The sequence below is a fragment of the Pholcus phalangioides genome, unplaced genomic scaffold (genome assembly GCF_987345545.1).
Source record: "Pholcus phalangioides strain wild (caught in Gottingen) unplaced genomic scaffold, Ppha-v1.0 ptg000011l_1, whole genome shotgun sequence".
Lineage (NCBI taxonomy): Eukaryota > Metazoa > Arthropoda > Arachnida > Araneae > Pholcidae > Pholcus > Pholcus phalangioides.
This window is the reverse complement of record NW_028301604.1, coordinates 33,807,797-33,834,617: the sequence shown is the minus strand read 5'-3', so window position 1 is coordinate 33,834,617 and position 26,821 is coordinate 33,807,797. Positions and strand designations below refer to the sequence as shown.

At 37.6% G+C, this 26,821-nt stretch overlaps 1 protein-coding gene across 5 annotated transcripts in view; it reads right to left on the bottom strand.

Moving 5' to 3' along the window:
* The window catches only part of Gmppa (GDP-mannose pyrophosphorylase A), a 156,447-nt gene that overhangs the window by 40,508 nt on the left and 89,118 nt on the right, over nt 1-26,821 (bottom strand). For all 5 annotated transcript variants that reach the window (XR_016193564.1, XM_089239489.1, XM_089239490.1 and 2 more), the window contains one exon: nt 14,787-14,931. Coding sequence is in view for 4 of the 5 variants with exons in the window: in XM_089239489.1 (XP_089095615.1) it covers nt 14,787-14,931 (145 nt within the window). In the remaining variant the exon portion in view is untranslated. The remainder of the gene's footprint in view (nt 1-14,786; nt 14,932-26,821) is intronic.

Below are 26,821 nucleotides of genomic sequence, written 5' to 3'. Positions count from 1 at the left end.
GTGATGCAAAGTTTTTGCTGCCATAGGTGCAGCTACAGCCGATTGAATATCGGATTCCTTTTTCTTGATATATCTCACCGTAGATTTGTTGATTCCATAATGGCAGGCCACGACAGCAATTGACTTACTTTCACCAAGCATAGTCAATATCCAATTTTTCTAGTAAAGTTTTCATTTTTTTGCCTTCCCGAATCATTATCAGCAGCACTCCAAAAATGAGCCTCCTAAACATGCAAAACTCTAATTTTGTAAACAAAACACGTGAATGACGATTGCTGAGTGTTGCCAAAAAAAATTCCAATAAAGGAAAAAAAACAGTGAATATTGAAACCGTGAATACAGAGGTCTTACTGTAGTTTTAAATATTTCACCTTTGCGAAGCATAAGTTAGGAGATTCTCAGAAATTGCTTCATGAAAGTAAAAGTAAGATTTTAAATACTTTTCATTTTTGCCACTGGCAAAAAAATATTTTTTTTCCCACTATAGAAAAAACTTGCCAACTCTGGTCTAAATGCCGCCACACGAATCCCTTCTCGATACTATAATTTCTTAGGGTTTCAAAAATTTTATTTTACAACCCATGCATGTAACTGAACATAGTGCAACAACTTGTTCACTATGTTTTTATTTGTGCTTTACTATTATAAATATAGATAAATATGGTGTGATTGATTACCATATCAGTGATCATCTTCCCATTTTTGCTTTGATTCCCACTAACAGTCACATAAACAAGTAAGCAATAACTCATACTTCTACTGTAAATTCAATCCTAATTCAATTGCTAGTTTTAAAGTAAGCACTGTTGACAAAATAAATACTACGACAATTGAACAACCAACGTTATTTGAACCCAAAATTTCAAAAGAACCACGGCTATATGTGTTTTGGAACTATAGGAAGTTCCTTCATCAGTATCAGAAACAAAGAAAAATATCGAAAAATACTCCTTATAGCAGGAGTTACTCGCTGTTGTAGACAAAAGAGTAATTCAAAAATGTTTGTGGAAAAAAATTGTTATATGGGGGAAAAAAAAAGACGCTGTTCTAATGAATTTCTATAACTTTCAAATGTTTCTTCAATAACCTGTTACTCGCCACTTCTCTGGGAGATTTATCCTGTGCTCCCCAATTTTTCAATTCAGCAATGTGCCCAAAACAATTTATTTGCCCGCTAATTACAAGCACTTGAGGATGATAGGCCTGGCAAGTCCGCCTCTCTACAATGCTGAGGCAACCATCTCTGTGCATGTAGGTGCAAGTTATTAACTACATTCTCACATTGCAACTTGATAAATATACCACTGCCTTAGCTGAGGTTTTTAAATCTCGTCATTGCTCAGTTAAACGGTGAGTGAATGAATCCTCCTAATGCTACTGAAACAAGCAGAAGCAGCTGATGACTCAGTTCTCAACAATTATATACTTTTCACCCAGGGCAAGTACACATATCAACACCCCGTGTAATGGGGAAAAAGCAGTTATTATGAGTGAATTTGGCACCCTATTTAGTCCCGCGCCTGGGCCGCCTGTTCCCCCCATAGTTGTGGCCCTGCTATGAGGTATTAAAGCTTCTTGAAAAAAATGAAAATAAATGTCGACTGGTGTTAGAATTTTTCAAAATTCTGAGTGAAATAAAATAATTTCCCATTTCCATATTTTCACTCCCCTGTATGCACAAAATATTCCTTCTAACCCCTATACCAGCCTTATCGTCAAAAGCAATGATATGCGAAAATCCCTTACACTCAGGGTTGTCAAATTTGCTCCCCGGGTAGATACCCATTTTTCCCCCGGGGTGGGTTATTTTGGGAAAATTGTTTATTTTGCGGAATATTGTTTATTTTCGAAGAAAACGTGTTGTTTTCAGGTTAAAATTTTAGTTTGGGGTGAGGTTAGTTTATGTATTCCAAAAATTGCTGCATAGCGCAGTGTTTAGAATATGTATATTTTGAAATATTTTTAAATGATTTTTTAAAGAAAAAAATTTGATAAATAATTTCTTGGAATCTCACACTTTTTTATAATTCTTCTACCTTTTTTTTAAGTAAGCATTTTGATACGAGATTCACATTTTGATACGAGATTCACATTTTGATACGAGATTCGCATTTTGATACGAGATTCGCATTTTGATACGAGATTCATATATCAAAATGTTACAAGAAACTGCAAACAGAAAATGTAAACATGGACAATTTATTTAACAAATATAAGCATATCAACAAATTATTGCTTATTTATAATACAATAATTTTCACACACACATCCTTATATAAATAAATTGAAGCCTTTGTGAAGTAAACCAATTTATGTAAACTGAATTTTCATATAAAAAAAGTAATGCAAACATGTAAATATTTTTTTAAAGTTTTATACAGGTACATCAGACTTTCATAACTGAAATATCAAGAGACAAAAATAAAATTATCTCATAATGAAAGATACTGACAAGAAAATACCTTTGTGGGATTCTTGAATTGAACGCTGGTAATGAACATCTTCAAGTGAAACATAACACAAAGTATAGTTTCTCTCCAAAAACAAGACCTAACCAGAAAATAAGCCTTAGCTTGATTTTTCAAGATGCTCATAATATAAGCCCGATAACGAAAACTGGCCTGTTAAAATCGTCAGCCAGATAAAGGCATTCTGTAGGTCTGTTGCTATACATGGCAGGTTTTCTTGTATAAAGTGATATTAATATGCAATAATGTTATTGACATTTGTGTTTAATGATAATTCAAGTTATTCTGTAGTTCCTAAAAATGGCTAATTTAGACAAGTGGAAAATACCTCCTGAGTAATGAATCCTCAGAATGACTGCTATCTCTTCTTAACCAGATCATTTTTCAATTATTACTGCTCCTTTAAAAATATTTCAGCATTTAATTTAATGAAGGAGGTATATTCTTTAACCATTGAGGAATTCAAGAAAAAGAGAAGCACATGACTTTGGCTCCTATAAGTTTGGGTTCGATTGAAAAAAACCATTATGGTTCTGGTTACATAGCTGAAGGTTTTATTTTTCATGGATCAGAACACTTTTGGATACATTTCCTGCAGGGTTTGAAAAATTTGGAAAAAAAAAACCAGGCACCATTCTGATATCTCAGAATTTTCATTATCCAAATTCATTTATTTTACCACAAACAATCTTCTTGCTACAATTCTGTATACAATTCAAGGTTCAGATACAATTACACAGAAGTGGGTGTGTTTGTGTGTGAACCCTTTGTTGTTATTCCCTTATAGCATGGTCAATTTTACTGATCAAATTAATAGTTTAACATGCACCAAAAATGTATATTTAGACATAATATAAGATGTACACATAAAGGATGTACATTAGGGTGGATCGAAAAAAAAATCGTATTCTCAAATCGTTATATTGAAGAAAAGTTGCCTCTTTTAATAAAAAGAAAAATGACAAAAAAATTTTAAATTGGTTGACATCTTCCGGTCATGCATCGTACTTCCAGTTTATGAAAATTGAAAAAAAATGTAACATTTTTCGTAATTTTTTAAATATTACTTAAAATTGAACACTTGACGTTTCCACAACCTCAAAATATGTAACTTAAACATGTATGTACATTATTGTGGGTCAAAAAAAATGAAGTTTTTATTTTCAAATTGCTATATTGTGGAAAGTTGCCTCCTTTAATAAGAAGAAAAACGACGTAAGAAAAATTTAAAATCGGTTGACATCTTCCGGGTGCAAATAGTACTTGAAGTTCATGGAAACTGATGGAATTGAACATTTTTATTAATTTTTCTAATATTACTTAAATTGGACAAACGACACGCAAAAGTTTGTTATGCTTATTTTATGGTTCAATAAAGTAAAATAAATTGAAACATCATTAATATTTCAATGTTTATCAGCCGCGCAATGTGTTCAAAAAACTGGAATTGACCAAATTTTTGGTCAAGTATCATTGTGCAGCTCTTCACATGCTTTGTCAGAACAAAATGACCCAAAATTTACCATGTTGAGGTGACTGAACATTGAGTTTCACCTACACCCTATCCAATTAAACATCCAAAGTAACAGAGTGTGTGCAATTTACATTATACTTACCAGAATTGACTAGGATTTAGTAGTTTACAGTTTCTTCTATTGTTTCTTTTCCAAGTGTTCACATTTAAAGTTTAACTTTTAGGAGAAATCAGACATGACTAATTTTGATAACAGCGTAGATATGGTGTAGCAATCTCTATCAGGGTTGTCAAATTTGCTCCCCGGGTAGATACCAATTCTCCCCCCCCCCCCCCCCCGGGCTAGGTTTTATGGGGAAAATGGTTTTTTTTGGGGGAAAATTGTTTGTTTTCAATGAAAATGTGTTGCTTTCAGGTTAAAATTTTATTTTAAGGTTAGTTTATGTATTCCAAAAATTGCTGCATAGGGCAGTGTTTAGAATATGTGTATTTTAAATTATTGTTAAAAAGGTTTTTGGGAACAAAAATGTGATAAATAATTTCTTGGAATAACAAACACTTTTTTACAATTCTTCCAACTTTTTTTATGTAAGCATTTAGGTACGAGATTCACATATTAAAATCTTACAAGAAAGTGCAAACAAAATGTAACCATGAACTTAAATATGTAATATATGTATTATACCTAATATGTGATAAACATATCCACAGAAATTATTGCTTATTTATAATACAATAATTTTTCACACACACATCCTAGTATAAATAAATTGAAACCTCTGTGAAGTAAACCAATGTATGTAAACTGAATTTTCATTAAAAAATATTTACATGTTTGCATTACTTTTATAAGTTTTATACAGGTACATCAGACTTTCATAACTGAAATATCAAGAGACAAAAATAACATTATCTCATAATGAAAAGAAAATAACTTTGGGGGATTCTTGAATTGAACGCTAGTAACGAACATCTTCCAGTGAAACAGAACAAAAAGTATAGTTTTTCTATAAGACCTATAGTTATTAAAATAAGACCTAACCAGAAAATAAGCCTTAACTTGATTTTTCAAGATGCTCATAATATAAGCTCGACCACGAAAATTGGCCTTTTAAAATTGTCAGCCAGATGAAGGCATTCTGCAGGTCTGTTGCTATACACGACAGGTTTTCTTGTATAAAGTGATATTAATATACAATAATGTTATTGACATTTGTATGTAATGATAATTCAAGTTATTCTGTAGTGGTAAGTTCCCAAAATTTGGACAAGTGGAAAGCACCTGCAGAGTAATGAATCCTCAGAATGACTTATCTCCTCCTCTTAGCCAGATCATTTTTTAATTATTACTGTTCTTTTAAAAATATTTCAGAGTTTAATTTAATGAAGCAGGGATATTCTTCAACAGTGAAGAATTCAAGGAAGAAAGAAGCATGTGACTAGATCCTGAAAGTTTGGGTTCGATTAAAAAAAACTATGGTTCTGGTTACACAGCTAAAGGTTTTATTTTTGATGGATCAGAACACTTTTGAATATATTTTCTGCAGGGTTTGACAAATTTGAAGAAAAAAAATTCAGGCACCATCTTGATTTCTCAGAATTTTCATTATCCAAATTCATTTATTTTATCACAAACAATTTTCTTTATGCAGTTCTGCATACAACTCGAGGTCCAGATACAATTATGCAGCAGTAGGTGTGTTGGAAGAAAATTCACATTCCTCTGTGGGAAATCGAACCACCAATCTTTCACTGTCTGAGCAAGTGTTCTAACCATTGAACTACGGAGGACAGGCATTTTTCTTACTTAGACCATATGTATGAATGCTCAACAGGACTGTGCATGGACAGTCTCTTAGCTCAGCTAATAGCTCTTACCACGTTAGCCCCCATTATGAAAGCCTGGCCAGGCTTTCGTACTTCGTAATCATTCCCTTGTTTTATGGTAAATTTTATTAATCAAATTGGTTGTGCACCAAAAATGTATATTTAGACATAATGTAAGATGCACACATAAAGGATGTACATACATGTTTAAATTAGATATTTTGAGGTTATGGAAATAGAAAATTCAATTTTCCCCATTTTGCCCCAAAACAACCCGGTTTTTTTTGCCAAAAAACACAGGTTTTTTAGAAAAATCCACACGGGCTGGGTTTTTTATAACCCTGATCTCTATAGCTGCATCTCCAGATACTTTAATTGAGGATTCGGTAACAAGCCAGGCACATCTCTTGACTGCTTGAGTGAGACTGGAGCACATGTGATTTGCACGTGGGAAGACCACTACAGTGGATCGTGAGTCTACTCCATTTCACCGAACTTCCTTTCTGTCAATTTTTCAGCATATGGATGGTGCACCCACAGGGCCAAAATCTTTTTCTGGGCCCATTGGATAACAGCTTACTGGGTTTGACAAGCTCACTGTGGTGAAGTATGATTGAGATTATTTGATTCTAGAAGTAGCCGCTATGGTGGGTGCTAGTGGTTATAATGACAGACTCGCATCGCGAGGACCCAGGTTCGAACCCCACAGTCAGCATAGTGGTGGTTGGCTGAAGTTGGTTTTCTGTGGTTCCCAACTCTAAGGCGCAAATGCGAGACAATCTCCCCTTTAAAAAGTCTCGCCACCGAGAGCAACAGACCTACAAACAGTACAAATGTAATTCAATCATAGCACATAACTCACTTCACTTCTGAAATATAGATGGCAGCACTGAAAAATCAAAACACAACACTACATATGCACTCACTCTGTTAGGTACACACACAGTTACACTTCCGGCAACAACTGACTAGGTAGTAAATCACCCATAGATGGCGATAGACCTGAGTTGTGCTCAGTTTGAATGAATGAATGATTCTAGAAGTAGCCAGAAAGATGCTGAGCAAAGACCAGCAGTACTGTATTTATTAGACATATCCAAAGCAATGAAGTCGAGACATTGTCCAGAGGATTTGCCAATTCGAGATTCTGGTCCTCTCTCACGGTTCCACATAAAAAATAAAAAGTATTTTAGTGACACGCTAATCATGTTTTTCTTGCAGTTCAAACATTGCTGTATTTATTTGATGACTCACTTGAAGTTGTTAATCCAGTAATTGAACACAATGAGTTTTTTCACACCCTGAAAATTTACTATTGGCTATGATAATTGATGGCAAAAAAAACATTTAAGATATTGGGTATAGAAGAGCAAGATAATCCGCCTCTGAATTAAAAACTATTGAACACTTCATGCTAAGCTTAACTGCATTAGCCTAGATAAACAATCATTTTCTGTTACATTTTTAATTTTCTTTTCTTTTCTCCTGATCCCTTGATTAACCAGCCGGACTACTGACTGCACGACCGTGCCCTTCTGGCCACTGAGCTTACATGGTTAATGTGACAGAGCCTGGTTGTGGTCAGTTTTTTCGGTTCAGTTCAGACACTTTATGCTACATAAGATTAACTTTAAAACTACCGATTACCTTCAGATTATTTACTGGAATACTGGCCCATTGTATCTTCCCCAATGCTAAGGGAAGTATGTAATGATAATATATTCATCAATTCCGACATTAATACCAGAGCCATCAAAAAGTTTCCCTGCCACACTCAGACAGTGCAGAGATTCAGTCGAGATGTCGAACTTGTTAGAGATGCCTCAACTAAACTACAGAATGTAGACATGAAGCTAGAGATGGCTACATCAGATATACACTATTATCAAGATCAGTTACGCCTGATTTCTCCTAATCATCAGACTATGAACAAGTCAATTCTGGTAAATAGTTTTTAAATGTAATGTCAATTACACACACTCTCCTACTTTGGATGTTTAATTGGATAGGGTGTAGGTGAAACTCAATGTTCAGTCACCTCAACATGGTAAATTTTGGGTCATTTTGTTCTGACAAAGCATGTGAAGAGCTGCACAATGATACTTGACCAAAAATTTGGTCAATTCCAGTTTTTTGAACACATTGCGCGGCTGATAAACATTGAAATATTAATGATGTTTCAATTTATTTTACTTTATTGAACCATAAAATAAGCATAACAAACTTTTGCGTGTCGTTTGTCCAATTTAAGTAATATTAGAAAAATTAATAAAAATGTTCAATTCCATCAGTTTCCATGAACTTCAAGTACTATTTGCACCCGGAAGATGTCAACCGATTTTAAATTTTTCTTACGTCGTTTTTCTTCTTATTAAAGGAGGCAACTTTCCACAATATAGCAATTTGAAAATAAAAACTTCATTTTTTTCGACCCACCCTAATGTACATACATGTTTAAGTTACATATTTTGAGGTTGTGGAAAAAGGAAATTCAATTTTCCTCCCATTTTGCCAAAAAAAAACCCCGCACTGGCTGTAAGTGAACAATTATTCCCTTATTGTATGGTCAATTTTATTGATCAAATACATAGTTTAACATGCATTAAAAATATATATTTAGGCATAATGTAAGATGTACACATAAAGAATGTACATACATGTTTAAATTAGATATTATGAGGTTGTGGAAAAAGGAAATTCAATTTTCCCCATTTCAATTTCCCCCCAAAAAACCCAGGTTTTTTACAACCCTGCTTCCACTGGTGCTTACTTTATATTTGAATGACCCCCTAACAAAATCAAGTAAGGCATAAATTACATTTCTATCACGTATAATGCTTTGCGTAGGTTTGACTCTATTGGATAACATATTTTTACCCCATCATTATTAGGTACTTAGCAACAGGAGCATCTTTCAAAAGTCTCAGCTTCACTTTTAGGATGGGTGTGACGACTGTGTCGCAAATTGTAAGAGAAATAGTTGAAGTAATTTGGGTTGGATTGGATTTTAAGTTTAATGGCACAAGGACCAATTTGGTCAAACTACGCCAAAACAAATGATTATAAAAAAGAAGATTGTCCTTTTGTCATATCAAAAAATTAAAAAAGCGCACGATAAAAATCAACATGAAACGTAAAACAATGACATGAATTGTAACACTATAATTTGCCATACAAACCAATGGCTTTGAAGAATTTAAAAATGTGAGATGCATCGCTATTGTCATTTAAAATGTCATGAAGTGAAAGATGACTTTGACCAAAAGCAGTCGTAAAATGATGACGATGATGTGAACAAGTAAAAGCATGAGCAATGGTCAATGGACTTTGACAATGAGGGCACTCTGGTTGCATCTCTCGTAATAACAAATATCATTGTGTGAGGCGACTGTGTCCTATGCGTAACCGGGCAAGCAGAACTTCCTCCTTTCGGTTAGTCCTGCAGCTCGAACGCCAATGGCCGATAGTGGGCTTGATAGTATGTAGTTTGTTATTAATTTGATTGTTCCGATGATCCTGCCAGCGGTGATGCATCACTTCTCTGAGGATTGAGAAGTGGTCACTGGAAGGTACCAAAAGCCTATTATCAATGTTGGTTGTTGTTCGAGCTACGGTGTCTGCTTTTTCGTTGCCCGGTATTCCAACATGACCTGGTACCCAGTAAAATTTCACTGTGGTAGCGTGATGAATGAGGTGATGCAGTTCATGGAAAATGGCATGAATAAATGGATGAGTGTGAAAAGTAAAAGAACACAGTGCTTGTAATGCGCTGAGAGAGTCACAATAAATGATGCATCGTCGGTGGCGTTTGTGTCGTATATGACGTAGAGCCTGAAGGACTGAATACAGTTCTGACAAATAAATAGAGAATGTGTCGTGAAGTTTGAAAGATGTCTCCTCACAGCAGATGTAGGCACAACCGACATGCCCAGGGCTCTTAGAGCCATCGGTATATATGGGGAAGTACCTATTTTACCTACCCCTGTGCCTAGAGAATATCTCTCGATATATGACATCTGCTGTGGTGGCTCTACGCTATAATGATAATGAAAGAGACACATCAGGCAGAGACTGCTCCCATGGTGCCAGTTGAAAAGCAACTGGGCCACACGACTGATGTCTAATTGTAGTTCTTCCACAAGTGCCCTGATACGAAGACCGTAAGATGGAACACATGAAGGGCGAGCAGCAAAAAGTCTATGAAATGAGGGATTAAAAATGACACAATGAAGTGGATGATCTGGAAGAGACTTCATCTCTATATAATATTTTAAGGAAAGTTGCTAGCGCCTTGATGTCAGTGATGGCTCGTTGCATTCGGCATACAGGCTCTCTATTGGAGACGTCCGGAAAGCTCCAGAACAAATCCGCAGGGCGAGATGGTGGACTGGGTCGAGCACACTCAGATAGCTCCGAGGTACCGACCCGTATACAATGGAGCCGTAGTCTAGCTTCGATCTTATTAAAGCTTTATATAAGTGAAGGAGCGACTTATGGTCAGCTCCCCACGATGTAGAAGAGATGACCTTCAAGAGCTTCAACGTCTTCATGCAACGAGCTCTTGATTGCGCAATTTGAGGTTTGAAAGTGAGTTTATTGTCAAATGTGATGGCGAGGAATTTAGTATTTTTTACTATTGGTATTTGATTATTGTTTAGGAACAATTGTGGGACATCATGCCGACAAAAGTGCACAGCGACAGTCTTGTCGGCGGAGAAAGAGAAGCCATTATCATGAGCCCACCTGCTGATCTTGTTGAGTGTGGTTTGTAATTGTCTCTCGGCTGACCTCATATTCACTGATTAATACGATATCAACAGATCATCCACGTAGAGTGCGCCAGTGACAGACAATGGGAGTTCGTTCAACACCCTGTTGAGTCTTAAAATGAAAAGTGTTACACTTGAAATGCTACCTTGAGGTACACCTTGTTCTTGAATTTGGGGAGCTGATAATGTGCTTCCGATCCATACCTGGAAGATGGTGGCGAGCAAGAAAGTTCTTAATGAAAATGGGAAAGTTGCCCCGCAAGCCACAATTATAGAGGTCGGAAAGAATTCCGTGCCTCCAAGTACGGTCGTAGGCCTTTTCTATGTCAAAAAATATGGCTATCATATGCTCCCTCTTTACGAATGCTTGTCTTATTGATGTCTCAAGGCATAACATATTGCATGTTGTGGACCTGAACCATCTACAGCCGCTTTGATGTTTAGATAAAATATTGTTAACCTCAAGGTAGTGCATAAGGCAATAGTTGACCATGCGTTCCATGAGCTTACATAGACAACTGGTCAAAGCAATAGGTCGGTAACTATTAGGTTGCTGAGGATTTTTGCCAGGCTTCGGGAATGCAAGAACAATGGCTGCTCGCCAGGTGTCAGGAAATGAATGACTGACCCAGATCCGATTAAATAATATGAGTAAATGTGACCGTGATTCCGGTGAGAGATGCCGAATCATGGAATAATGAATAGCATCGGGCCCTACAGCTGAGTCAGGACTTCGCTGCAAGGCCGTTGTCAGTTCATGAAGGGTGAACAATGAATTGTACCCCTCCGCTGTAAAAGGTCGAAAGGTGTACAATGTACGTTCGGCTGATGATTTAATGGAATGAAATGATGGGGGGATAGTTCGCATCACTGGAAACAATGGCGAAATGGGCGGTGATGGTGTCCGCAATATCCCTCACATCGCTAATGATAGTGCCATTGGTATTTAAAATGGTGAGAGGATGAGACTGATAATGACCATTAATTTTTCGGATCCGGTCCCAAATAATTTTGGATGAAGTTGATGAATTGATTCCCGTGGTAAACTTTTGCCAGGACTCGCGTTAAGCCTGGCTATCCCCTTCGCTTTTAAAAATGCCAACTTATTATCATGGTTAGGGTACCGCTGGAACCTACTCCATGCTTTCTTTTGCGCTTTAATTGTAAGACTACATTCGTGGTTCAACCAAGTTTTATGAAATTTCGGAAGTTTCGAGGAGATTTTCGGAATTGTTTCATTTGCTGCAGAGATCATGCAACTGGTCACAAGGTCGACGCAGTGGTCGACGTCGGGTTGCGAGACCATATCCTCCGTGATTTCTGCCTTGATCGTGAAGTCTGCCCATCGGGCAGCCACAAGCTTCCACCAAGGAGGACCCTCAGGTATGCTATGGCGTTGATCAAGGCATTTAACCACTAGAGGGAAATGATTGCTCCCGTGGAGGTCCGGATCAACCGACCAGGACCAGTTGGCCAAGAGTGTAGATGAACAAAACGATAAATCTATTGCAGTGAAACTATTGTTTGGGGCATGGAAATCAGTGAAACTGCCATCATTCATGATGGCGAGGTCCATGTCATCTAACAGTCGTTCAACCATTTCCCCATGAGGGGTGTTGCTGTTAGAACCCCATATCATATTATGAGCATTAAAATCTCCAAGAAGAAAAAATGGTGGTGGTAATTGATCGATCAGATCTTCTAGATCTCTCTGTAAGATGGTGTCATTTGGTGGCAAATAAATAGAACAGATGGTAATTCTTAGGCCTGTAGGGATTTCTACAGCGATGGCTTGCAGGTTCGTGCGCAACCTTTAGAACGCGCGACGACACATGATGTGGAACCAGCAGAGCAACACCGCGGCAAGCCCTACTCCCATCATTGTAATCAATACAGAACAGGGAATGTCGCCTGATGTTCCATGTCTCTGAGGACTTCATAAAAGTTTCCTGGAGTGCCACGCAAACAGGATGATATCGATTGATCAAATCCTTGAGATCTTCGTAATTGGATCTAAGAACACGAATGTTCCATTGAATTATGTTGGCTATAAATTAAGTAGCAGTAGACGGTTCACGGTCTTTAAATTTATTCCGGTCTAGTTTCTGGCGAGTACCACCAGATTCTGACGGATTATTGAGATCCATGTCACCAATTGACTTGTCATCAATTAGTGACACATTTTATTGCTCTCTGTATCGCTTTTTTTGAATATCCAGTCTTTGTTTCTTTTTAGATTTGTTTCCAGAATTGATCTTGGGTTTAGTACCAGTAGATTTTTTGAATGTGTGTGCTGTCACCTTTCCTGCCTCTTCTTCGGAGGTAGTGGACACCCTCCGGAATCCAGCAGAGCAACAGCAGCCACAACTATTGCACGGTTGGTTAGATGATGTTTGAGTTGATGTGTCAGCTATTGGTTCAGTCTGAGTTGTTACAGATGCTTTGGTGACAGTGTTAGTCTTATTAGCTGACGATGGATTTGTTACCATATTAGAGTATGATCTAGTACCTATTGTAGTTTGGTTAGAGGTTATACGACGGCGTGCTTCGATATATGAGATGTTATTAAGCACCTTGATCTTCTGAATCTCTTTTTCTTCATTCCATTTCAGACATTTCCTGTCAAATGCGGGGTGTGGTCACCACCGCAATTGACACACTTGAATGGTGAATTAGTGCAGTTGTCCGAAATGTGGTCCTTCTGACCGCACTTTGCGCAGGTGGGTTCACTACGGCACGCCGTTCGTGAGTGACCGTATTTTTGGCAGTTGAAGCATTGAACAGGGTTAGGAATGTATGGTCGGATTTTGAGGTTATAATAACCTATTTTGATATCTTTCGGCAACGTTGGTGATAAGAATGTGAGAATTATATTAAGTGTTGGAGCTGGATTGTCATCTTTGCGGCTCATAATATGTTTGGCAGATGTTACGCCTTGAGACGCCAGCTCTTGTGTTGGTTCTTCTTCATCCATGTTAATTAAGTCACTATCTGGAATGACGCCACGTGAATAATTCAACATGGGATGAATTTTGACTGTTATTGGAATGTCTCCGAGGGATGTGAGCTTTTGAATGAGTTCGGTTTGTTTGGATGTATTAGTTTCGATGAGAAGGTCTCCTGAACAAAGGGCCTTCACTGATTTTAAGGTACCTACTGTGCCATAGAGAGCTTTAACTATTAAAAATGGTGATACTTTGGCCAGCTGTTTCTCGGTTTCCAAAGAGTGCAGAAAGTAAAATGAGACAGTTGATGAATTTGTAGCAGTTACAGTGACGTGTGTTTGGTTTGAAGCAGTTCTTTGACGTTTTGGTGCATTTTGATTTTTTTCCCCATTTTAAATGGGTATTGTTCCACTCTCACCCACCATGGAGCCCTACGAGGGGACGCGCACACATAACCGATGAAGGTTAGCAGCAACGCCAGGTTAGGTGAGAGCTATACACCACCAAAGCAGGCGAGCAGACGCGTTTCAAGATCCAAGATCTTCGTGAAGCAACACCAACAAACCTCAAGGAAGTCTGACAGGCCCGGCCCCTCTACCTGCCCAGTAGTGCAACCCCTTCAGCCACCGAGGCGACCAAAGCCGATTGACCTGAACGGGGCTAATCCTCCCGTTTTGGCTGAATCCGAGGCCAAAGCTAGCGCATCAGGCTAACCAGGATCCCCATCTCCAGCCTTACGAGTCTCCACGCATGGCAAACATGCAGGTAGACAGCGTCCCAGATAGGGCATACACTAGAAGCAATGCCCCATCTGGGAGGACCCCTCCCCGCCTGGGCCCACAACGAGGGGTTGCACATAAAAGATAAGAACAGGACAAAACTAGACGCAAGACAAGTACTGTGAATGTGTAGAAATAAAAATGTAATCTGGGCTATTGAAAGTGAATGATATGAGTACAAAAATGAGATGACAATGACGTGTGCTAGATTTGGCGTTACCCAGAGTGCACCACAAGGAGGCCTATCACATTACACCCGGAAGCAATTTGGGGAAACACTTGCAACCACAGTAGATGAAAATTCTGACAGAAAGCATGTTTGAGCGAATCAGCAGAGAATACTAGAAGAATTGTAATTTCCCAAATTACCTTGGGGCTATCGATGGCAAGCATGTTAAGGTGAAATGTCCGCACAACTCAGGTATACTTGCGTACAACATACATAAATATTATACTATAGCAGAGAACAACCTCTAGTTTAAGTGATAAAAACTAAAGTAATTGAATTGATATTAGATACTCACAACAGCAGATGAATGGACCTTTGCAGTTGGATGAATAAAAACATCACCAATTATTATAGGAAATCCTTCAGAATTTTTTGCTAGTCTTTCAGAATGTGTGGTGCAGTATAGTTCCAGGTAATGCCGATTAGCATATATAGCAGATCTGGTAAAATTAAGAAAATTAAAGGTTAGTCAGGTTGAGAAAATAGAAAAAATCTCTCACAAATACTCCCATGTTTTTTTTTTAATGTGACAATTCAGAATGAATAATCAATATTTTCTCAAAAAAAAGAAACTATGGAATTGAAATGAAATTTTGTTAATAAGATTTACTTTCTTTCAAACTAAGCACAGCTCCAGGCCATTTACTACCTAATGAGTTGTGCCGCAAGTGTACATGTGTACCTAACAGTCCGAGTAGGTGTCGTGTTGTGCATGAATTTTTAGTGCTGTCATCTATTTTTCAAACTCGTAATAATAACACTGCTTCTAACGTAACAGACAAACCTAATTTTTTACTTGTATACCCAGGGCTGCAAGGGCATAGCTGGGGGGGCGGGGACTTGAGGGTCTGCTCCCCCCCCCCCCGAAATGTGAGAAAATGGCCAAAAAAAATGGAAAAAGATGGCCAAATCTTTGTTCTATCACTTTGGTCCCACCGAACAAAATTTCTGGCTACGCCCCTGCAGGGCTGTAACTAGGAGATTTTTGCCGCCCCCTCCAACATTAAAATTCCTTAATTTTACAACAGTGTTCTTTGTTCCCACCTAAAATTGCCACACAGGGCAGTTGGCCCCCCCCCCTCTAGTTACGGCCCTGTATACACCCTCTCATTTATACATTTTTTTCAGTTATGAGGTAATTTTCTACACTCCCAGCTAAAAATACTAAAAATAATACTATTTCCTTTTTCTTTATTTGACTTATTTTGTAACATCCTTCTCAGTTATTAGAACTGCAGAAATTTTATACTTTTCTGCCAAAAAGCCTCTAAAGAGTAAAAAGATTATCGATGAGCTAAAATAAGTATCTTCATTTGTTATGCATCTATTTGTGACGAAAAGAAAGTATTTTCTTCTTTTCTAGAACTACATTGCTGTTTATGACTGACTAGATGTCAATCAAAACAAGCTTACTTCTTAGAGGTTCTTTTGCACTCCACACACATAATGCATTGAAATTATCGTACATTGCAATCTTTGTGGAGTGTATGCTTTTTTCTTTTCCTTTTTGCTACAAGTGTACGAGTGCATATATAGATGTGCCATGTGCTTTATCTTGTGATTGTGATGATTGTTGTGTAATCTTTTTTGAGGTGAACTTATTGAATAAATATCATTCATTTTATGATTACATTTTTGCTGCTTTTGAGTCTCAATTTCCTACAATTGTTTCCTACAAGAATGTGGTTTATTTAATTAAAATGAGACTTTGTGCGGGTAGCAGAATTGAATTTGATGAATTTGAAAATTTTGTCAGTCGTCAGAAATAAATTTAAATAGGACTTCACCAATTCCTACCTTGCATGGAAGTAACTATCATATTTAGGCTCTAAAACTAAAAATGGCATTGAATATCAAGGGTTTATCATCATATTTGAAAGAGGATCAACCTGGTGCTGCACTTCCTGCCTTGTGCAAGTGAAATCAAAATTTTTATTGATTTTGAAAAAAAAAATGTTGGTTTTCATGTTTTTGCTCGATCAAATCTCATATTCAGCAGATATGTAAATGTGAGTATTATGTCCAGTGACACAAAGAGACTATAAAAAAGGATTATGTGGTGTCAGATCCGATGGAGATGGATATGCCGATTGATAAGGTATTTTTTCCTAAGTTTCAGTTACTATTGAAAATGTTATTTTTTTCCTTAGAATTTAAGAATTTGGAATAAAGCATCTGTGTTACTCAAACATGAAAAAAATTGTGTCTTATTTGAATTTAATTTTTTCTTAACAAGGTTATGGGCCAGAGCATCCAAATCCTAAAAACTCTAGTTCAATCAGAAATTTCATAGCTAGAAAAGTTCTCTTAAATACTGATAAAAGCTCCAGTTTAATCGCTTCTAAGAAAGGGAAATTTGTTGGTTTTAAGATTCATTTATTCAAGAATTAACATAATGAAACATAAAACAGTTAAGATTAAAACATCACTCATGAGCTCACAGCACCATGATATCAAACTGAAGGTAGAACTAAGAGTGTGTATGGAGATCTTCCCCTATATAGGCAGATCGCTCATGATTGATGTCATGGCAGATTGATATCACCAGCATCTGATTTACATATTTTATCACAACACCAGTGCCATCTTAACGCATGGGCTCACCCGGGCACCTCATGAGAAGAGGGGCTTCACAAAAATGAGATCCGGTTGAAATTTTCTAGGATTTACCAGGTAGGGCCTCCAAAAAACCACTTGGCCCGGGAACCCATGATACTTTTAAGATGGCCCTGCACAACACCCCTCTCCTCCAGCTACAGCAGTACGTCCATGAACATGGATGGTTTTCTGATAGTTCATTGGTCATAGCACTGGTTCAGAAATCTGCGATTTCTCCTGAAGATAGGATGGCATATCGACAAACTTGGACTGCTCCGATGATTCACGGGATGGCAATGACTCTGGTTGAGCCGGCACAAGGTCCTCATCAAGTTGCACTGTTGGTAGGTTCTGTGGTGGGTCATGCTTGATTAGTTGATCCACGTGACGTCTAATCACTTCTCTCGATTCAGTAGTAGCCTGGGAGGGCACCAGACTCGTTTCTTTGGCAATTGTTGCTGGAGCCCACTTCGGACCACTGGGATATTTCCTAGCGTATACCTTATTGTCGAATTTTCGAACAGATCCTAGTTCGACCAGAAATTCCTGTTTCTCCTGTTGATGTCTAACAAAGTCCAGATGCAGCCTGTCCAGACAGCTTCTTAGCCTTCTCCCCATTAAGAGTTCGTCTGGACTTAGGCCTGTAACTGAGGATGGCGCAATGTGTTGCTGTAGAAGGTACTGAGCTAAGCATCCATTTACAACAAAATTTAGAACCCTCGAAAGAACGGGATCGTGCAAGGTCATTTTTGCTATATCCCTTGCACTGACGGGAAGATATGCCATAAAAAAACCTCAGTGAGTGGCCGAACCCTAAACTCAAGACTGGCCAGTAGTGGTCGAGGCCGTAGCAGAGGGTCCCCCCAAAATATAAAAAAATGACAGAAAAAGGAAAAAAGATGGCCAAATCTATTGCTCTATAACTTTCGTCCCCCTCTCGAAATCAAAGTGGTTCCCTCAGAACAAAATTTCTGGCTACGGGCTTTAATTGGAGGAAACAATTAAAAACTTCAAAATACAAAGCTGCTGATGAAAAAACTAGTGTTTACCGCACAGCTGTTAATGGAATACAATAACGATTATACAGCAATTTCGGCAACCAAGGTTATGCCCCCTGATAAATGATTGCCGATAAACGCTACGTAAACAAAGTCACATCTTTGCCAGTTGCTTAAAATGCGGTCACCAAGACTTTTTTTATGGCTGTCCTCTCCGGGTGTTTTCCCTAACGACGATGCCAGTCATTAACATCACAACTACGTGAAACCTCGCATAAAATCTAATTTTCTGCCACAATCCAGAGAAATTTTAGCAAATCCGGAGAGCGGGAAAGAAGATGAAAAATCTGGAGTCTCCCGCCTAAATCCGGAGAATTGACAGGTCTGAATTCCCAATGAACTGATTTTTGGTCGCAAACCAAATATTGACTACCTTAAAGTTTTTGGCTGTGTTGCATATTATGTTCTGAGACCATAATGACATAAATGCAGCTAGAGGACAAATTTGAATAATGATTGGTTACTCCAGAGATTGCATAGCCTATCATATCTGTGTCATGAAAAGCAATAAAATTATCTAAGAAACAGCTGTGAAATTTAATGAAAGGATCAAAGTTTTTGAATAAAAATTTTATATCCAGTAAGGTTTCTTGGAATCTAACTGATTTGACAAACGAAGTGAATGATCCAGGTAAAATGGGCTGTGATTTACCTGTCAGAACTGATGCTTGACAAACCAGCACTTGAACAACTCAAGCCCGGTAGACAGATTGGGATGAAAAACGCTAAAATTGATGAGCAAACAATGCATTGCAGATATTGAGATGGGAGCCAGAATATCCAAAAGAAAATGAATATTGTTGAAAAATGTCAATGATGCTATTACAAGTGATAAGTCGAAGGAACGGAATCAAGCGATGGAATCTGAACCAGAATCCTTGCATAAGCATGATGTCTGGGATATCATTGATAGACCAGTAGGTGTGAAATTAATGAAAAGCAAATGGGTGTATATCAAACAAAATGAAAATGATCAGGGACGCCAGAAGTCAAAAATGATTGGTATTGCTCGCTGCGTCCACCTAACATAGTTTTGATATATGGCATGACAATGCATCCCGCTTTCAACAAAAACGTCCCCTTTTTGGGTTTTTCATCAAATTCCAATTACACATTTTTTGGAACCACCACCTTCAAGCAGGGCACCTAAGCTGGGATCTTAGACGGGCCGTAGACTAGACTTTTCATGGGCCCCTCTATAGTGAATTGATGCAAATTAGCAGCATCTGAATCCCAACCAAGGCTGTATCCTTAACACCAGGGACGTCTGGAGAATTTTGAACTTGTGGATTCATGTTTTGTTCTTATAGAGGAAATTTTGAATTCTGAATCAGTTAGGGGGAGGGGGGTTGCTCGGACTAATCAGATTAAATGTAACGAAACTTCATCTAACCTTAGGCTTGGAAACGTATCATGTGATGTTTTTCTAAATTTGCATTTGTGTCTCGGCAGGTCTGAATTTCTTTTTAATAGTAACTTCACATATGAGCGGTGACTTAGCTCTTCTAACGCTAGCTAGGTGACGAAGGAAAGGTCTCTACACCTAGAGTTTCTGGTCCTGGTCTAGTTGGTATCGCCAACCATGTACAATGGATGGGTTGACTGTGGCTGTTCTCAACGTCTGCCTCATTGCAGCCTGATTCCCAACCTCCTGCAATCCTAGCCCTTTGGCACTCTCTGGGCTGACATCTGATGATTGTTTCACCAACTGACTTACGTCACCTGCTCAGCCAGATTCCCTTCTTGGTTCCGATGTTGCGGCAGTTCTAGACAGTGGCTCTTGAAATGTGGTGATACGGTCCCCAGCGACTTTTCATTGGGGGTCGGGACATTCCATGTCAAATCACCTGGCCATGACACCCATAGTATCAGATTTCAATAGTTTTTTTTCAATTTTTTGTTGCTTTTACCATCCTTATTAACCGTGTGAAATATTATTTGCATATCTCAAACTTTTTGAGAAAAAAAATGTTGAAATTTATCAAAAAATGATGCAGATGACTTTTCCAAGGTTCAATTTTCAAGTGGCATTGTTTGAGAAAATTAATCATAACTTTTTCAATTTTCACTAAAGTGTTCACAAAAACATACAGAATATGAATAAAAATAATTCATATGCTTACATTTGAAATTTACATGCAAAAAAATTATGTAAACTTAGTTTCTGTGGAATTTTTCGTTATAAAAAATACAATTTTTCTAACGTATTTTTAGACCAGAGGCACAGCAGTTACCAAAACAACTTTTATTTTAAATTTCTCCTAAATATATGAAGTAAAATACTGGAGAAAAAAAAATAATGGTTTTTTATTTATATTTACTGCCTAAACAGAAACTTGATAAAGATCTTGAAGTTTAAGAGAACATTTATTTCATAAGTTTAGATATAACCGCTTACATGGCCAATGATAACAACATATACCCGCGAGAGTTGCCAATCACAGTAAAAGTAAAAACAAGGAAAAATATATATGATACGGTTTACGGTTAAGAAAGATTAAGTATAGATTTCACATTTACAACACTTCCCCTAAATCTATACTCGCACATCTATATGCTTTGTTCTATTGTGAAATTCTGGATTCTTAATCAATCTTATGGCACTTTCATTGTCAACTTGTAAGACTGCCACAGTAATTGTCTTACACAGGTCTGAAAAAAGTCTGTGCAGCCAAACGGCTTCTTTAGCTGCCTGACTTGCAGCGACAAATTCAGCTTCTGTGGTAAAGAGCGAAACACAATTCTGGCGCTTACTTGCCCAGGTGATGGCTCCTCCACTGTATTTGAAGAACATGCCAGAAGTAGATTTTCTGGTAATTGTATCGCCAGCATAATCAGCATCACTGAAGGCTTCCCATTTATTTCGAACACTTGATTTGTATAAAATACCCAATTTTGATGTTCCTTTCAAGCACCTTAACACTCTCTTGATCAGACCCCAATGCACTTTCGATGACTTGTCTAAGACTTGAGACAACACACTTATTACATAGGCAATATCGGGACGAGTCACTATACACAGGTACTTCAGGCTTCCTACTGCTTTTCTATATGGCACGTCTTCATCTAATGCATCAGAATGTTCCTGCAAAGATACACTCTTATCTATAGGGATACATACAGGATTAGCAGTTAACATATTGAAGCAGTTCAAAACTTCATTGCAGTAATTTTCGTGGTGAATAAAAATAGAACCATCACCCAAACACTGGATCTGCATTCCCAGGAAGTATTTTGCGGGTTCAACCCTCACACTAAATTCTTCTTTTAGTTTCATCAGAAACATTTCCAGTTGTTTTTTCTCCTTTGCAGCAATGATTCCATCATCAACATATAGTACAAAAAATAATGACTTATTCTCATTGACAAATAAACATGGATCGCTATCCATCTGTTCCAGGTCACAACCCCGAAGGAAATCATTAAATCTATAATTCCAACATCTAGGGGCCTGTTTCAGTCCGTATATACTTTTCTGCAACTTGCAAACTCGTCCGGATCCATCCTTAAATCCTTGGGGCTGCTTCATATAAATTTCTTCGTTTAGCTCCCCATAAAGAAAAGCAATTCTTACATCGAATTGAGCTAGTTTTATCTGTTCGCTGGCTGCTATACTTAAAACAGTTCTGATTGTGTCCCAACGAACTACGGGACTAAATGTTTCATGAAAGTCTATTCCTGGTTGTTGGGAGAAATCTTTCACTACCAACCTTGCTTTGAAACACTCTATTGTACTCTCTGTGTTTCTCTTAATTTTGTAGACCCAGCGATTCTCTATCGCTTTTCTACCTTCTGGCAATTTTACCAACTTCCAGGTATCACTTTCAGCAAGTGAATCCAGTTCTTCTTGCATTGCAATTTTCCAATTATCAACATCATTCGAATTCAGTGCTTCTTTGAGTTTGGTTGGTTCATCATCCTACGTAAGCATAACAAAACCTTCAAATCTTGATGGTTTATGCAACTGAGACCGATCTCTCAAATTAACCCGACTTTCCTCAGCCCCAGTGCTCTTCTGACTTGGAATAGCTTCCCCTGTATCATTACTGGTTTCTTCAGTTTCTTCACAAGCATTTTCTGAAGAAAATTTTGGCGACTGGTTCATATATATCCTTTTTGACAATTCACACTTAAAAACAATGTCCCTAGTCAAGATGACTTCATTTTTATCTGGTAACCACACCCAATAACCATCTTTGTTACCACAGTATCCTACTAGGTAACCCTTCCCAGCCTTCTTGTCAAACTTTCTTCGCTTTTGCTTCGGAATATGTACAAAGCATTCAGAACGAAAGACTCTCAAATGGTCAATTACCGGCGCTTTCTTGAACCACAATTCGAAGGGGGACTTGCCTTCTTCAGGAGTAGGTCCTGTATGATTCAAAACATATGCAGCAGTATTTACTGCCTCACCCCATAATTTCTCTGGGAGTTCTTTAGCATGTAACATCGACCTTGCAGCTTCGACCAGAATTCTGTTTTCCCTTTCGATGGCCGCATTCTGTTCAGGAGCGTAAGGCATCGATTTCCGATGAGCAAGACCCTCTTTCTGCACAATTTCATGGACATATGTGTTATTAAATTCCCCACCTCCATCAGTTAGTAGTTCTTTCAGGGTATAACCAGCTGTCTTGACCTCAGCCAAGAACCTAGACAACATATCTTTCACTTGAGACTTTTCTTTTATCAAATATACACTTCTACACTTAGAGTAATCATCTTTAAATGCTACAAAATGCCTGTTTCCACCAAGTGATTTCTCTGGCATAGGTCCACATACATCGTGAACAAGTTGACCAGGTGAAGTAGGACGATCTTGACGAGAGCCAAAACTAAGCCTATGCATTTTTCCATATACACAGGCATCACAGTATTCATCATCCAACTTCACTTCAATGCCACGTTGCCTCAAAAACTTCTGCATATAGCGCTTATTTTGGTGTCCCAAACGTTCATGCCATAGCTGTAAACTATCATCGTCCACACTCACACAAGCTGAGTCTGGACTCAAAACTCTCATTAACAGCCACAGTTTCACCCTCAGGTTTCTTGAATTCACGTGCTTTACTGTTAGCATACTCATGTAGGCCATTATCTAATGCAGCACCAGAAGAGAAAAGATTTTGGTTACAATCTGGAACGTACCAAACCTAGGTGAGACTCTGCCTGCCTCCCAAGTCCCATTGACAAGCATTTCAATTCTTATTTCACCAATTCCTCTGGCAAACATGGATCGCCCATCACCCAGTCTCAATGGCCTTGGAGTATCAAACTGTTCATATGAGTAGAACCAATGCAGCTTGGATGAAATGTGGTGTGAGGCACCAGAATCGACAAGCCAATAGTCTTCGCTCTACATACCAGCAACAGACAAAAATGCTTGTCCTGACTTGCAAGCTTCATCGTTCTCAGCATTTCCCGCCTTTAAGGTGAAACAGTTCTTTTTCAAATGCCCAGAACGACCGCAGGCATAACACTTGAATTTCTTGTTTTTAGTCTCTTTCTGAGCACAACCAGCAGCAGCAGTTTTTTCATATTTGCCAGGCTTTGCAACAAATGCAACATTCCTGTTTTCAGCAGGCTTTGCCTCTTCCAACCGTTGTTCATGCAAACGTAGCCTTTCTGTGAGGCCAGAAACAGTTCTTTCAGTGTGAGGAATGGACTCCCATGCATTTTTGAACTCCAGATATTCATTAGGCAAGGTGTTCAAAATTCTGTTCAACAGCATAGATTTTGGAAGTTGAACACCCTCACCTTTTAGTTCCTCCAGCAGGTCCTGCCAAATCCTCTGTAGTTTCGACACATGCGTGGCAATGCTGTCAGTGGCATCTTTTGAGTATGAGAATAACTGACTGTACAACAGATCACGTCGTCTTTCATTTTTCTGCTCATACACACTGTGAAGGGCATTCCACATTGCTCTTGCTGTTTTGCATGTAAGGATGTGTTGTTTAGGCTCAGCCCGAACACTCGAGCCTATGATATATCGGGCTATCGCTTCCGCATCCTCATATACCTTTAGGGCCGTCGAGTAAGCTTTCATTTCTTCTTCTGTCGTGGCAGCGGCAGGCAGTTCCGGCTTAATCAACCTGCCTAACACAATAGGCATGACCTTTTGCACCATAAGCTGGAGTTCAATGTCAAACTTCCAGCTCACCCAGTTGCTCTCTCCCTCCGATTTCTCTATGGAACCAAATTTATCCATACCGGATCATCGAAATCTCTCAAAGAACAGGGAAGAAGATAGACACGTGCAAATTGCCTCGTTAGGCTTAGTACTGCCGGTTACGTTATGGTCATATCAATCAAATATTACACATCCGCGCAGTAGAATAGTCACTGGGCACATAACCACTTATATTTGCTGTCTAAACAGAAACTTAATAAAGATCTTGAAGTTTAAGAGAACATTTATTTCATAAGTAAAGTTTAGATATAACCGCTTATACGGCCGATGATAACATATACCCGCGAGAGTTGCCACTCACAGTAAAAGTAAAAACAAGGAAAAATATATATGATACGGTTCATGGTTAAGATTAAGTATAGATTTCTTATTTACAACATTTTCGACCGTTGATATATATATATTCTGGATCGCAACACAAAATTTATCAAAATAACACTGGATCACTCCGATTTCAAATCAACTAGATACTGAAATGCAACCCATCATCCCAGATTCCAATTATTATTTTTTGTTTATTACTTCTACCATCCTTGTTGACCATGCAAAATTTCATGCACATATCTCAAACTTTTTGAGATAAAAAATGTTTTCTAGTTTCACAAATGACACGTCTCTTAGGCTAACTCCATTCAAGCAATATTATTTATGAAAATATATATCATAACTTTCAAGAAATTTTCACTAAAATGCTCACAAAAAAATGCAGATTATGAATAGAAAAGAAAATGTAAACCTTAGAGGAAAAAAGTCATTTAAATTTATACAATTTTTTAAACTTTTTTTGGATGCACAGCATGAATTTTCCATTTTTTTTAAATTTAGTCCTATTAATATATTAAGAAAGAAGACTTTAGAAGAGTAAACATTATTTTGACAGTTGAGTAACAAAACAAAATCGTACTTATATGACTAATTAATTTGTACATTGACTTAATATTATGATTCATACTTAATAAAAAGAAATTTACATTTTATTTTTCATGTATGCTTATATGTTCATTACAGTATTTACTAAATTAAGTTTCATGAGTAGTTAACGCAAATAATTCAAAACAATAAATTTTAAAATTCTAGGATTAAATGAATTCATGAAATAATTAGAAATGTTAATGTAATGTGTCAAATCAGGGTTAATGAAAAAAAAGGTTTTGGTTTAAATTCATACTAACAATCTGATATATTTTTGCATAAAGAATTATTTTGTATTTGATAAATCCAGATATTATTAATCATATATAGATCTATTTTGAAGTTTTTTTTAACCAGTCAACTGTCCAATTAATTTCTCCGAGCGTTACCCGCAGTGCCAACTTTTTTTTGAAAATGTGCACGCTTTTCCCCTTTTTTTTCCTTTTCTTGGAAGTTTGAAATATTAAAATATTTTTTTATAGCATGTTTTTTTATAGCTCGAATGTGTCGAGACATAATGACACCCTAAAAGTGGGGAGGGGCAGTTATAATGTCCTGTGACTAAAAGAAATGCTGTTGATGGATTTATGTGGAACCATAGTAGTTGAACCTTTGCTAAAACATATGAGTAATAAAAAAGATGCATCTTCGCAAGGCAATTGGAAATTGAAACAAAAACGATGGGGATGCAGCTTTGCAAAGCATGACAAAGATAATAGTAATAATAATCTCAGACCTTGAAATATAATTGTCAACTCCATCTAGTGATGAGATAATAAAGTAGAAGGATGGCTGTACAGAGGTGGCAGCACATGTACGACAAATTATTTCGTCATATCTATGTGAAAAAGACAGAAAAGTCTGTGTGTCGGCAAATGCCGTCGTAGGCAACACCATTACGTATATCAGCGACGGCAAATGCCGTCTTAACCACTTGACTGGTGAAAAAGACCGAAAAAAGTCTGCGCGTCGGCAAATGCCGTCGTAACCACTTGACTGGTTAATAGGCTTAATTATAAGGTTATTTTAATAAAACAGTGTTAAATTTTTTTTAAATTTGATTTTTACAGCATATATTTTAATAAACATATGTTTAATATATATGATAAATATGAAATGATAATACTTGTGTGGCAAAAAGTTTTACATTATAATACTTAATGCAAGCCTATAGATTTTCCCCAAGAAATAATTTAAAATTACAGATAAAAAGCCAGAATATGAGGCATCAAATCACAAAGAATGAAATAATTATCAGATACAACTTGATTGTTGTAGCTGAGGCAGATGGAAGAGAGTAGAATTAAAACCTAATGTATATAATGTCTGATGGTGATATATTAGAGATGTGATGTTTCTTGTTGTGATGATTGTAAAAAAATAATAATAGCTTCTGTAAAGATATAAACTATGGCACACTGGTCTTTGTCCTTGTAAGGGCAGGTGGTGTCTTGTTTAATTATAAGACTATCATCCCAGCAGGTGATGATAAAGTCACTGCTGCTGCTTTATTGAGAAAACTAAAACAAAAGTGTTAGAACTAAACTGCCCCCCCCCCCATCAAATGATGCAAGT